This window comes from Podarcis erhardii (assembly GCF_964252035.2).
Source record: "Podarcis erhardii genome assembly, chromosome: 2".
Taxonomy (NCBI): Eukaryota; Metazoa; Chordata; class Lepidosauria; order Squamata; family Lacertidae; genus Podarcis; species Podarcis erhardii.
Window position 1 is genome coordinate 52176637 of NC_138498.1, and position 14061 is coordinate 52190697.

Below are 14061 nucleotides of genomic sequence, written 5' to 3' on the forward strand. Positions count from 1 at the left end.
AAAACCCAAACTACAACCAGCCATTAAAATTTGACCAAACAAATTTTATTTGATTGTTCTTTGAAAGCATTTAATTAATGAAAAAAACTAATTTTTTTCTTACCCCTCTTTCAAAGCAGTCAAATTAACCTGACTTGAGCAACAGCAAGTAATTAAACCATGCCCCAACATTTCCCTGCTAAGAAAGTTTTATCCCGATTTCTCTCATTTCCTTAATGTACCAGTAGTTCTTGTCATCACATTATGAGGCAGTAATGATGCACAAATGTGAGTGTAAAGTAGTATGGCCTTCTGAGATGGATTAATTAAAGTTTCTGGCACTAATTATAATAACTACTGCTTTTTATTGTTTAAACCTTATTAAACTCTGCAATCCCTTCAGAAAAACAAGGCTCAGAGAGTTAATTGTGTATGCTGAAAACCTAAGCATACCCTCTTTGAAATTTATCCCCTTCTGCTAGCCTGCCAGTGAGGTTATCATATCTGCCAAGTCTGGGAAGATAAATCTTGGCTTGACTGTCTAAACTGATGTTCATTCTGTACCTAATAATAACACTTTTCCTCTTGTTCAAGACTGTACAACTGTACAGTGATTTTTTAATATATATTTTAGGTTCACCTACAAAAAAATTGTTGTACCTACCTATTGAAGTGTTGGGTGTTTTCCACTGGTTCATATGGCAGATGGATTATCAAAACATGTTACAGAATTTTTTTATCATAGCAGTGCAGAATATGGTCTTTAAAGGATATATTTCATATCAAAATACCATATCTCACATAATCTGGGTAGTCAATTGTATGCAAAATCCCATGACATGTTGAGGAGGAAAACATTTTTAATGCAAAAGAAGTGTCCTGTCTCACAAAATGTTACCTGTGATCATTATTTTTGCTCTCAGCTATTTTTTCCAGTTTCTGCAACCCACTTTTCAGAATTTTCTGTCCATTGTAATAATAATTGGAATGAAGCTGTCTACAAGAGTTCTAGTGTAGTTTTTGTTATGTGAATGGTGCCACGGACCCCCTGAGTGGGTCACACAGACCCCCTGGAGTTCATGGATCACCAATTAGGAACCACTGATCTCGAGCATTAAGGTATTTTCCAAGTCTGTTTTTCCATGTGGATGTGGATATGTGTTTGTCCTGGAAGACACTTTATCCTTGCAAATCGTTTTAAAGGTTTTCAGTAAAGTTTGTAGTAAAAAATGAGAGAATGTAAAGGAAATAATGCACAGTTTGATGGTCACAGCTTTCAGTTTGGTTCTGGGCCCAATACAGAGTGCTAATAGTTATCTTTTAAAGCCCTAAATGGCTTTAGAACAGGATACCTGAAGCGTATTCTCCTCCCATATATACTAGCCTGGGCCTTAAGATCTTCATTGAGCGGCATTCTCCCAGGTACTGGGAATTGATGTACTTTAACTGTGTGTTGAATGCACTTTAAATGTATGGTGTGGATCTGCCCAAGTGACTGATGCTCGTGAAATTTTGCCCTGCAGGAGTGGATACTTCTCCTTTATGGTAGGTCTTCAGCTGTCCTTGTTTTAGTGATAATTCTGTGCTACAGCAAGTCTTTTACTGTAGCCCATTGACCTAAGAATGGCAAATTTTGCCTTTTAAATTACCGTGCCAAGGTGAATGGGGGTGGGATGGGAATGATTTGAGAATTGAACCTCCAGCTGTTTGTAGTTGAGTGTGAGAGAAGCAGCCTGACATTTGAGGAGCCCAGAGAATGTTATCCTCTCATTATACATTCAGTATGCAATCTTTTTGCAACTGCAGGTGGCCAGCATGGTTGCAGGCATGCAGAGTTCCTGTACTGATCTTCCAGTGACAGGTGTTTTAAGAAATTACAGTGACATGATTCTAACCAAAATTGAAACACTGTGTTGTACGTCACTAGAATTTTTAAAAATGGAGTGAGTTGAAAGTTATGTGAAGTATTCTGTTGGCAGTTTAACTGAACATGAAATAAAATCCTGTGGAAGTAGTAGCTTTTGAAATAAGGCAAAACAGTGATAGTGCTTCGCTGATAGGAGCAGCTATAAACTTAATCATTGCTAGTGAGTTTGTCAGCTAACATTTCCGCTTCAAGCTTATGCCAATCTTCTAATTAAGTGATGAGCTCAAATAGCTGAAGAGAGCTATTAATGGCATTTAGTTAATTGGCTAATGTGAGCCTACCAATAAATGTCACAGTGGGACAAACTGTTAATGTACTGTTAACTAAAACCAGTAGATCTTAGCTGAGCTGGGAAGTAGCTTGTAGATCATCCCTTCTAGAGAAAGGAATAATACTTAAGAGTCAAGGATTGAGAGATCATTATGTGATTCTACTAGCTGAGAAGATTTGTGTCTCAGTTGTGGCTGCTGGGCACTCAATTCAGCTCCAATTTAGGCTTAATGGTGGTAGACTTACAATGGATTTTCACCAGGCTTCCTGCCAGCATTGTGTGTTTGCCCAACAAACCTGGATAGAACGGTTGCATCTCATATCTTCCAAACTAGTAATCTAATGATAATGATAATAATTTATTATTTCTACCCCGCCTATCTGGCTGGGTTTCCCCCGCCACTCTGGGCAGCTTTCAACAGAACATTAAAAACAGAATAAAACTTCAAACATTAAAAACTTCCCTAAACAGGGCTTCCTTCAGTTACTCTTATTTATACGATAATAAAATGTGCTCTCAATACCAATACCAATACCACTTCTAGTGTACACCAGCAGAATTCCCATTTTAGACTACAGTGGTACCTCGGGTTACATACGCTTCAGGTTACAGACTCCGCTAACCCAGAAATAGTACCTCGGGTTAAGAACTTTGCTTCAGGATAAGAACAGAAATCGTGCCTGCCGTGGCAGTGGGAGGCCCCATTAGCTAAAGTAGTGCTTCAGGTTCAGAACAGTTTCAGGTTAAGAACAGACCTCCGGAACGAATTAAGTACTTAACCCAAGGTACCACTGTATATGAAAGGAATTGGAGATTTGTTGTGACTCATGGTGAACAGGCAAAATCCCCTTTATTCTTAAAGTGCTTCAGCTGTTGTGTTAGATGACCTGAACTCTAAGCAATCTAATCCTTAGTCATTTGTCTATTACACATGTTTGTTGCAGAGATTGTACTTTTGATGTTCTACCTTACACTTAACCCAGTCCAAAACAATATATTCTCTCATTCACTATAATGAAGGAAGAGAGCATAATCAAGCTGTAAATAGAAGAGGACCTATGACAAAAATTAGTATCCTGACAGCATGCAGGGTAAGCTTCTCAGCAGGATGGATACCTGGGGAGAAGAAAAAAGGTGTTGAGAAACAGCAAGAATGTTGGAATTGCCTGTAAGCCATTTCTATAATTAATGTTTGGGGGAAGCAAAAAATAAATAAATCAAATCATTTGGTATACGTTTACATTCATTGTGTTTGTGTTCAAAGATGAGGCTAGCTGTTACTAAACCCAAATGCTTACTGAAGTTGCTGTTTAGAATCTGATGACATACTAGTGGGATTCAAAATGTTCCATTTAATTGTTCTTTAAAGTGTATGAAGGTGGGGATGTGATGCAGGGAGGGAGTTTGAAAAGCTTTCATACACTTGTCCATAATAGTTTGGAGTCTGCCAGATTTGCACTCAACCTATAAATTTCCTCTAAATTCAGTGTGTGACTACAGTTCTTGTATATTTGAGGCCTGCCAACAAGCTGGTTGTTTTGTGAACAGTTACATCTACTGTTCTGGATTTTATAGATGGTCAGCACAAAAGGCAACTTGTTCTAGTTGCATAAAACATAAAGAAGCAGCAGATTTGCATGGTCAAGTATCTAAAGAAAAGACTATTATTACCCTACAGTCCTACCAGCATACACAACTAACCCCCTTTTAAACATCATAATCGGTTGTAGCTTATTTTGAGATACAGTAATTGGCCCTAGGTCAGACAATAAGTGTTTTATGACAGAGCAAGGATTTAAACCTGGGTCTCCGACCCACATCCAACACTTTAGTCACTACACCAAAACATATTAGGCACACAAAATATGAATGGGACCAACCTGACTTTTCAGATGATTCATTACTTGCATTTTCTGGCAGCATTCTCAACCTTAGATAGTTCACCTTAATTTTCCTTTGCTTTGAGACCATTATTCTGTTAAATATTTTAATGAATTCACAGCCTGCTGAGCACTATACCATATTGAATTGGTAAACATAAAACGTATCCTATTGGATGAATGAAGTTAAACTATATAATCTGCTAGCTGTAAGCTAGGGGTGTCTGTTACTCTTTTCAAAAAGAGATAATTGACGTTTGTGCAACTCCTGTGGAGACACATGTTCGTCTTCTAGAATATATCCTATTGGATTTCCAGTAGCCGCTTAAATGCAGCCAATGTGACTTGTTTATACAGTACCAGTGTTGGAAGAGTTTCCATTTTTATTTATTTCCCCCCATTTATGCTGTTGTTTCTAGCTCTTGCTACTCAGAAACACAAAGTATTTTTTGTGAGACGTATTCTTCGAAGATTCCTACAGCTCACTTGAGTACAAGTTTTATTTTAGATATTCTTTGGAGAATTTGCCATTTGTTGCAAAAAGAGTCAGATAATTGTTGCTTAGTTTTCCTAGCTTCAATAATCAACTAAACCAACAAAACATTGAAATCTGGTAACTTGCTCAACACTGAAGAACTACTGACAACTTGTATATTTCTGTTTGCACAAACATGATCAGCAAAAGATTAGGCAAATATTTGTCTCCTCTTTCAGAAACGTCTGGTGAATAAGAGCCATCTTATCCTCAAACATTCAAAATTATGAAATGGCCACTATAATATTGACAAGTATTTTTGCATTTTATTCACTATCCTGCTTGTAGTAACTACATGAGTGTTCTATGCAGCAAAGGTGTAAAATGTTAAGGGAATGTGTTTGGTGATGAGAACACAGTAAGGAAATGTTTGTATGTATTCCTGGTGTGAAGCACTACATGTTTAGGAATGTGCATCTACCCTTCACATTCATATATGTTTCAGAGATCACCAGTTTAAAAGGCCGAAAGCATACAGTAATGGGAGACAGGCTCCAGTGGAAATCCACTCCTTATATCAAAATCTTGCATTTAATGATGAACAATTCAGCATATTTTGATCATATCTGGTAACTCAGAAATGGAAGAGTGAAATGTATTTTTGCCTTTTGTGACGAGATGCTCTTACTTAATAGTTGGCTCTTGGGGCAATGGCATTCTGAAACTTTGTTTGTTACAAATGATTAATCAGACTGTAACAGATGTCACAAAAAGTGAAGAAACCCAAAAACACTGTGGAAGATCAGAATGGAGTACTGTTGAAAAGGCATTTGAGCTGGGGAGGAGATAACCAAAAGTTTTTACTCAGTTTGAGCAGCTCTCAACCAGAGAAAAGGAGCAAGTTGTTTCAACACAGTGCCTGATTTCTTCTCTTCTCCCCCACCCCCAGTTGCACTAGGTCGTAATCAGCCCTTGAAAAAGGAAAAACCAAAATGGAAAAGTGATTATCCGATGACAGATGGACAACTGCGCAGCAAAAGAGACGAATTTTGGGACACCGCACCTGCTTTTGAAGGCCGCAAGGAAATCTGGGATGCCTTGAAGGCTGCAGCACATGCATTTGAGAACAATGATCATGAACTTGCACAGGCAATCATTGATGGTGCAAACATAACATTACCTCATGGTAAGTATGCCTATAATGGATGGACTTTAGCAGCAGTGAGTAGAAAATAATTTCACTTAGGACAACTTTCCTGAAGTCATGCTTTCCAAATGACTAGGTCCACATGTAAATGAATATAATGACTGCTTTTTGATGTTAATTATTTAGAAAAGTTTAGCATTATGACAAAGGAGCCTCAGTAACCTTCAAGTTTACACATCCCCCACCTTCTGATAGAACCATGTGGTTCTATCAGGAACAGATTGTGAGTTTCATCTTTAAAGTTGTGTATGTTTCCTCTCTGACATCATCAGCCAGCGTTAAAATTGTGGGTACAATATACACCACAGCTCCACAAATGCACAAAGTGATTAGTATCAAATAACAATTTGTGTTCTACTACTCCATTGTCAAACTGCAGGAGGCTGTGGAAGACAGATGTGCCTGGCGTTCTGTGGTCCACGGGGTCACGAAGAGTCGGAAACGACTAAACAACAACAAACTCCATTGTCATACAGTCGTACCTTGGAAGTAGAACGGAATCCGTTCCAAAAGTCCATTCGACTTCCAAAACGTTTGGAAACCAAAGCACAGCTTTGGGTTGGCTGCAGGAAGCTCCTGCAACCAATCGGAAGCTGCGGAAGTCCCGTCGGAAGTTTGGCTTCCAAAAATAGTTCACAAAGCGGAACAGTCACTTCTGGGTCTGCAGCATTTGGGAGCCAAACATTCCAGAACTAGACTGTTCAAAAACCAAGGTACGACTGTACTCAGTTTGAGAGACAGTACCTCTTTTCTTATAGGGACACGGGTGGCGCTATGGGTTAAACCACAGAGCCTAGGACTTGCCGATCAGAAGGTCAGTGGTTCGAATCCCCGTGCCGGGGTGAGCTCCCATTGCTCGGTCCCTGCTCCTGCCAACCTAGCAGTTCGAAAGCACGTCAAAGTACAAGTAGATAAATAGGTACCGCTCCGGCGGGAAGGTAAACGGTGTTTCCGTGCACTGCTCTGGTTCGCCAGAAGTGGCTTTGTCATGCTGGCCACATGACCTGGAAGCTGTACGCCGGCTCCCTCAGCCAATAAAGTGAGATGAGCGCCACAACCCCAGAGTCGGCCACGACTGGACCTCTATACTCCACTTTCTGAAAAGCCCGCTTTTATAACCTTTTTCTAGGCAGCCTCTAAGCATAACCCTTTTTCTGATCTTCACCAGCAAAGTACTGTTAACACACTGAGAATGAATAGTTGCTTAGTCAGGTCTCAACTGTCCTCTTTCACTTCTGCTTTCTCTGTTCTTTGCCTCATACCTCAGCTGATTTTTCCCTACTGAAAGATAACTTCCAACTAACAGTTGACCAGCCCATTCATTATGGACCAGAACCACCAGGAAATCAGAATCTGTTGTTTCCCAGACCCAATCAAGATGGATTTACCTTATCCTGGCCTTGTCTGTAAAAATTAGAAGCGCTTGTGTCTCCCTCCAACTTTCAGAACCTGTTACCCAGCAGCTACAGTCAAACCTTGGTTCCCGAATGCCTCGGATTTGGAACGTTTCCGCTCCCAAACACTGAAAACCCAGAAGTAATTGCTCTGGTTTTCGGTCGTTTTTCAGAAACGGAACAGGCTTCCGGAACGGATTACAGCCAAGGTTTGGCTGTACCTTGAAATATGCCTGCAACAGAATAGGAGCATGAGACCTCAGACTTATGGCAGTTACACTCTGACATCAACAGTTCTGACATCACAGAAATCGTTTTCAAAGCACAAACCATGAATGGGCATATACATAGCATATGAATTATGTGTGTATTCTAGCAGCTTTTCATCCTACAAGGAATGAACTGCTCAGGGACTTGGTTTGAGGTAAAAGGAATTAAGAGCTGGTGGGAAGTATCTAAAGCAGGGGTGGGAAACCTTTTTTGGACTGATGGCTACGTTACCCAGTGGAAAGCTGTTGGGGCTGCATTCCAGACATGGGTGGGGCCAACCCCAAATTAGCCTGGGCATGACAGTTCACAGTCACACATCCTTAATTTACACACACACACATGCAGACCCTTAACACAGATGCTCTGTCTATTTCTCCACCCTCCAGTCCTGTGCACAGAGAAAGCGACTCCTGTTTCTCAGTGCACAGAGAGGAAATGCTGCAAGCTGCTCTTGCTGGATAGCAACTCCTAGCAGCTTCTCTCTGTACACACTGTTCTCCATGCAAAAAGAGGAATCCTTTAGAGAACCCCTGGAGCATCTCCTCTCTTTGTTGATGCACAGCTGTTTTCTGAGCAGTTGAACAGTGGGAGGGTTTTAAACAAGATAGTGCTCAGTTGTTCAGGAAAGAGCTGAGCAGTGACAAAGGAGTAGTCACTTAGTTGGGCTCCTGTTGCGTTTGCTGAAGGGTGGGACTTCAGGGAGGGGCCTGGGTGAGCTGGAGCTGGCTCATGGGCTAGAGGGTCTCCAGTGCTTGACTTAAAGGGGCCCATAGCTAGGATCACATAAAATAAATATATTTGTTATGCATGCTCTGGCCAGTGTCACCATCCAGTGAAGCAAGGAATACTGGATCAGCTACAGCATCTCTGTCCAAGCAAAACCACTTGCAAAGTAAGTTCAGCTTGGCCTCAGCTGGATATATATGCCACTTTACATCTTGTATAAACACAAGAGACCTGCTGGGTCCGGTCAATGGCCAGACTAGGCTTATTCAAGCAGTGTTTCATTTTAACAAGTAGTTATTACTCCTGCTTAAAGAAGAATCTTTCCTTCAGTTCCTTCCTCGCTTTTAACTCCTTTATGAGGATGAACAGTGGATAATTTTTCCTGTGGACCAATACAGCTTATAAAGAATTTTATGGTGCCCTGGATACAAGATGATATGGCACCAAAAGTAATTATTTTTGGCAGTGTCACCAAAGTTTGTTATTACCTGGTTCAAAACACACATTTTTCAGCTCATACTATTCAGCTATATTACAAATTGAATAGCATTTTTCAACAAATGTTCACTAGCTTGAAATGTAAAACAAACTTCTCTGCTTGTGTGCTTGGTGTTCAGCATACAAAATGCCCAAAGTCACTGCTTTATAGGTGCATGCATACAAGTTATTTAATATTAAGGTTTTATTTCTTGTAATTGTGGCAAACTTTCAAGTTCTCTTCACTAGGCAAAATGTTGCCCAGAGCAGATGTAAGAACATAGGAAGCTGCCTTATACTGAGCCAAACCATTTGTCCATCTAATTCAGTGTCGTCTACACTGACTGCCAGTGGCTATCCAGGATTTCAGGAAGGGGACATTCCTAAACCTACTTGGTGGTTTACTATTAGTTCTGAAACCTTTTGGGCAGTTCATTAATATTTAATGCAGCTCTAATATCTCTATATTTATCTCAAAGTGTTCATATTTATTTTACTGCTGGACTGTATTCATCAAAACAGGGAAAGCTAGGTTGTATTTATCAAATCCTAGGTCATGTGTAGCATCTATTTTGAAAGCTAACACGCCCTATTGATATTGTCAAATTACGCTTAATAATAGTACTGACAAAACAGGACTCTCCTTGTTTTTACCATTTACATTCCTGGAAGGTTTCCCAAAACACTGGGAGGTACTTCAGGAAGATAACTAAAATCCACAGTCTTTGTTGCCACCAACCAAGTACCTGTCACAAAGATTACTCTTTGTGCCTTATGAGTACATAAAAGTCAGGGTTCTGCACAACATCTTCAGTTCCCACAAGATATTGAATGTCAACCTCTCTCTTCTGGGCTGCCTCCCACACCTGCTCAGAATAAATGAGGAACTCATTGAGTTTGTTGCAGCGCCTTCCAATGGCCCTGCAAGCTTCGAGCTTGTATAGTACACTTCTTACATGAATAAGGTATTCTTGGAGAGCAAAAATGCAAAGTAATGTATGAAGAGACCCTAAATTGATTCAGGGCAAAGGAGATTTGGAGGCGGAGTAGAGAAAATGTGAATGAGCAAAAGAAAAAGAGCATGTGCGCACAACTGTACAACATATGTTCAATTATTACCTCTATTGACTTCTCATAGGTGCAGGTTCATTGTGCCTACTTTGAAGTAGCCACTCTGGGCCCAAAACCGGATTTACTTTTTCAGCGAAAATAGTGACCCACTTAATCATTATCCTGATCTATGAAGGAATGCCCTGGTGACCAAGTTTAAAACTGCAGTTTCAAAAAGTATATTGGCACAGATTGAAAATTAGCCCCAAGAGTAGTATTTGTTGTTTTCCCATTGGTATGAATAATGGTTTATGGAGTACAAGAGGACAGGTCCTGCCTAGAGGGCTTACATTCAGCTGGTTCAACACAGGGGAGAGAAATGGAGGCAGGGTTGAAGAAGGAAATAACAATCAGTTTCACTTTCTTATACTTAATTTAAATACAATAGGGTATGGTTTCCAGGGGTTTGTGCCAATAAGTTCACGGGAAAGAGCTTTTGAGAAGGGAATTGAATGAACTGCAGTGGGACCACACAGGTGATTTGGGAGGCAGTTCACAGCATAAGAGGCAGGAAGGGCGACAGGATGAAGTCATTAGATGTTACAGGAAACCTGACTCTCTTGGTCAAGGATACATTGGGCAGAGAAGGGGAGAAAAGTGAGGGTGAAGGCAAGGTAGGGCTTTGAAGCTGAAATGAAGAGGGTGAACAGGAAACCAGTGTAAGAATTTCAGGAGGAATTAATCAGTGAGTTGAGATGGGTGAAGAATTTTGGCAGCATAGTGCAGGATAACAGTAGCTGTGTGAATCAGGCAGGAACGTGTTCCTGGTTGGCAGCTCATTAGCCGGCTTAAAACTAGTAATGTGGGCTCCAGAGAGAAAGATGATGCATCTTTGCAATACTTTGAGATTAGTTAATGCTCCTATTTAGTACTTGCTGTTTCCTTTAGCTGTCACAATTTTAAAGAAAGTTATTATGAGAATAAAACAAATGGTATGAATGCCCAGTTTACTGAAACAGTCAGTGATATTCATATAGGTTTTGTTTGAAGCTAGCTTAATGAGGGATGCTGCTAGTGCTTTCTTGAATTTCTGCTTGTTTACTCGTTGGTTTTGTCCTTTTAAAAATGTGCTCTAGGGTCTTCATTCTGAGTGCCACATTTGCACAAACAAACCTTAATGAGGATGGTGGTTAGAATTCAATATAATCATGTTTGTGAGCATGACAGCTAGAATGAAAAATATGGCGAAGAACTATTTAGCATACTGCAGACCTCTTTCCCTCCCCTATCTCCCTCCAACATTATAGAAATCCAGCTTCAACTGCTACTAATTGAATTGGGGGCAGCTTTCATTCTGTACTGTTGTTGCACACAAACAGCAATATATGAGTGTTAAATTGTATACCTTCAACAGATTTGCTGTTTCCAAGAGCTAGCTCTTAACTCAGGGATTGCCAGCATAGTGTCTGCAAGTGCCAGTGTACCCACTCTCAAAAATCCACAAGACAAGGCTGCTTTCTCTTCCTACTCAGTTCCTATTTGTACTTAGCCTCTGCTATATGAAACATGTCCCCATATACATGCCCACATTTCATTGGATATCAGGACTGAAGGCATGCTTCCAACATTCAGCTTCATTGGATGTCCATGAGTTCCACTGTTATTTTTTATTGTTTTAATGAAAGATTTTCTGGGGTTACAAAAGTACATACATCGTCTCTGTTTTCAGATCATAAAGTCCTTTCTATGGATCAGTTATATTTGATGTGAGACTTTAATGCTGTATACAGTATAAGGTTGGGGGAGAAGAGAGGTAGAGGGAGAGAAGGGGGTAGTAAACTTTCATTCTTTTACATAGTATATGTGCAAGGTGTCATCACCACCGTAGGTAGGTTCTCTTTCTATTCATTTATTAGTTTTCATTGGTGTTGAGAGAAGTTGGGGTGGGGCAGGGCTTGGTTGGTTGCCTTCAATTGACTGCAGTGAGTTTTGTTTGGGGGTGGGGGCTGTTGCATCAAGTTAGCCAAATTGATTCATATGCTGTCGGAGGGTTCTTGTTGAGGTCTACTGTTATGAAAGAGGAAGAAAAGGCTTTTTATCTAACTATTTTTTCCATGCCATGCATAAGAGAAGATAGGCAAAGAGCTTTTTTTCTATGAGTGATGCGTCAGTGTCTGTTGACACATATTTGGGGCAGAGGAGAGGCAAGTTAAGTTGTGTAGCTTAAAACCATTGTGCTAGCATAACTGTTATGTTGAATACTGCCCTATATTTCCTATAATATGTTGACGTTTGTTCTAAAATTCTCCTGAGAGTAGTTAATGTTCATTTGAATACGTAAAATTAGGCAGTTTTTTGTGGTCTTGTGTAGCCACACACAAGATTTACACTTGTGTTGGAGTAACAACTTAGAAATGTCTGGATCTAAAATGGCACAAGATTCAAGCTGCTCCCCTTTAGGGAGAAGCCCCCAAAGTAGATGTCTGTATCGAGAGCTGTGTTAGAAACAGAGATATGAAAGCTAGGAGCTAATGGCACCTTAAACCTAGGTTGTGGGCACCACAGTGGAGTGTCTTGGCGCGCTTTCTTTATAACAAGAATACTAAGCTGAAAATCAGTGAATCGCAGCTAGTATCTTATGTTCATTTTTCACTTGGTCTAGTCCTCATCTGAAGACTGCAAAAAAAACCCAAAGCCATACTTCCCCTGCCCGCCCACCCTAATATTCTTATAAGGGTCCCTTCTCGAGTCTTAAGAGAGTGGCTGGAAGTGGGGAGGCAGAAAAGGGTCCTCCTTTTCTTCCAGCCGTGGCAGTTTTAATCTGAAATCTTCGGCTGCACCCAGAGTTCAGAAACTGCTTGCCTTTATGAAATTCCCCGTCACAAAACGCACTTAGAACAATGAGAGTTTCAAAAGTTGCTCAAGAGGCAGATGAATGTATTCCTGCTCAGTTCTCTTTTGACTGCTGCCAAAGCAGGAACATCAAAGAATGTTCTCGGCCATAGCTATGAAGAAAGTAAAGTTCTTTTTAATGGCTTTGTCATTCAGACAAGAAGCAGACAAAATGTGAAGTGTACCACCCTCAGTTTGTGATTGATGCTCCCCAGTACAGTGGTGCCTCGCAAGACGAAATTAATCCGTTCCGCGATTCTCTTCGTCTAGCGGTTTTTTCGTCTTGCGAAGCAAGCCCATTGACAGCTTAGCGGATTAGCGCTATTAGCGGTCTAGCGGCTTTTAGCGATCAGCTGAGAAGCGGCTTATCAGCGGATCAGCTGTTAAGCGGCTTAGCAGCTTAGGAACAGGGCAAAAAAAGCGGGGGGAAACCCGCGGGAACTCGCAAGATTTTTTCGTCTTGCGAAGCAACCCCATAGAGAAATTCGTTTAGCGAAGCGCCTCCAAAACGGAAAACCCTTTCGTCTAGCGGGTTTTCCGTCTTGCGAGGCGTTCGTCTTGCGGGGCACCACTGTATTCAAGGATTATTTTTAAACATCATTGCAACTTCCACAACATCTCTTATCTGCTCAGCCCATTTAAAATGTGTTTCAGAATTGAATTAGAAGCAAGAAGGAGGCACACATTATCTTAGTAGGGGTTTTTTAAATGGAACATTGCTCACAAAGCTGGGGGGGGGGCTTGACTCTCCACTTTCAGTGCTGCCCCTTGCTCCTCACTGGTAAGAACTATCCAGTATTTCCTTCATATCCTGTCACTGACTGGTTTTTACAGCTGGTCACTTTAGCTCTTGTGCCTTCAAGCCAAGTCTTAATAATGTCTGTCCCTGTTTCTTTAAAACTAAAGTGCCCAGCTTCCACAATTCATCAAATTCTATTGCTGTTTTGCTAAGCAGCTCAGGCAGAAAATTATGTGCATTCTTAGATACTTGCTTTAAAGGGCAATAATATGTTGACCTCCAAATGTAAATAGCAAACTGCTTCCATGGAAATTATTGAAATGCCTTTTGAGAAATGTGTATAAGTATGGCAGATAATTTTAGAGAAATGCAAAGCTGGATAGTGCAATGATACTTTGTTATCATTGTCTTGTATCCAGATGCAATGCTAGAGCTCAGCCCTGGTGAATCAGAGAGTGGACAGTAATGCAGTAATGTGGTTAGGAGGATTAAAGCATGAGTACGCTTTTCTCTAGTTTATAGATTCTTGTGTATCAACAGCTCAGATTACTATATGCATCCCTTTTCATATACTCATGCAAAGAATTGTAAGAAATGAAATTAACTGGTTCAAGAAACTGGAATATGCAGATTTGTATAATTTCCTCACTTGGCTGCCATTATTCTGCCTGTGGTGAAACTGTCCACTCTCTTCCTTGTTCCTCACACAGTGAGTGGAAGGCATGACGCAAACCCTGACCTTGTGAATGCTGAAACAGGTGTTAGGCTCCTTGC

At 40.6% G+C, this 14061-nt stretch overlaps 1 protein-coding gene across 1 annotated transcript in view; it reads left to right on the plus strand.

The window, feature by feature from the left end:
* Nucleotides 1-14061, plus strand: part of UBTD2 (ubiquitin domain containing 2) — a 41213-nt gene that overhangs the window by 18166 nt on the left and 8986 nt on the right. Inside the window, exon 2 of the mRNA XM_081852202.1 lies at nucleotides 5482-5718. Coding sequence (XP_081708328.1) covers nucleotides 5482-5718 — 237 coding nt within the window. The remainder of the gene's footprint in view (nucleotides 1-5481; nucleotides 5719-14061) is intronic.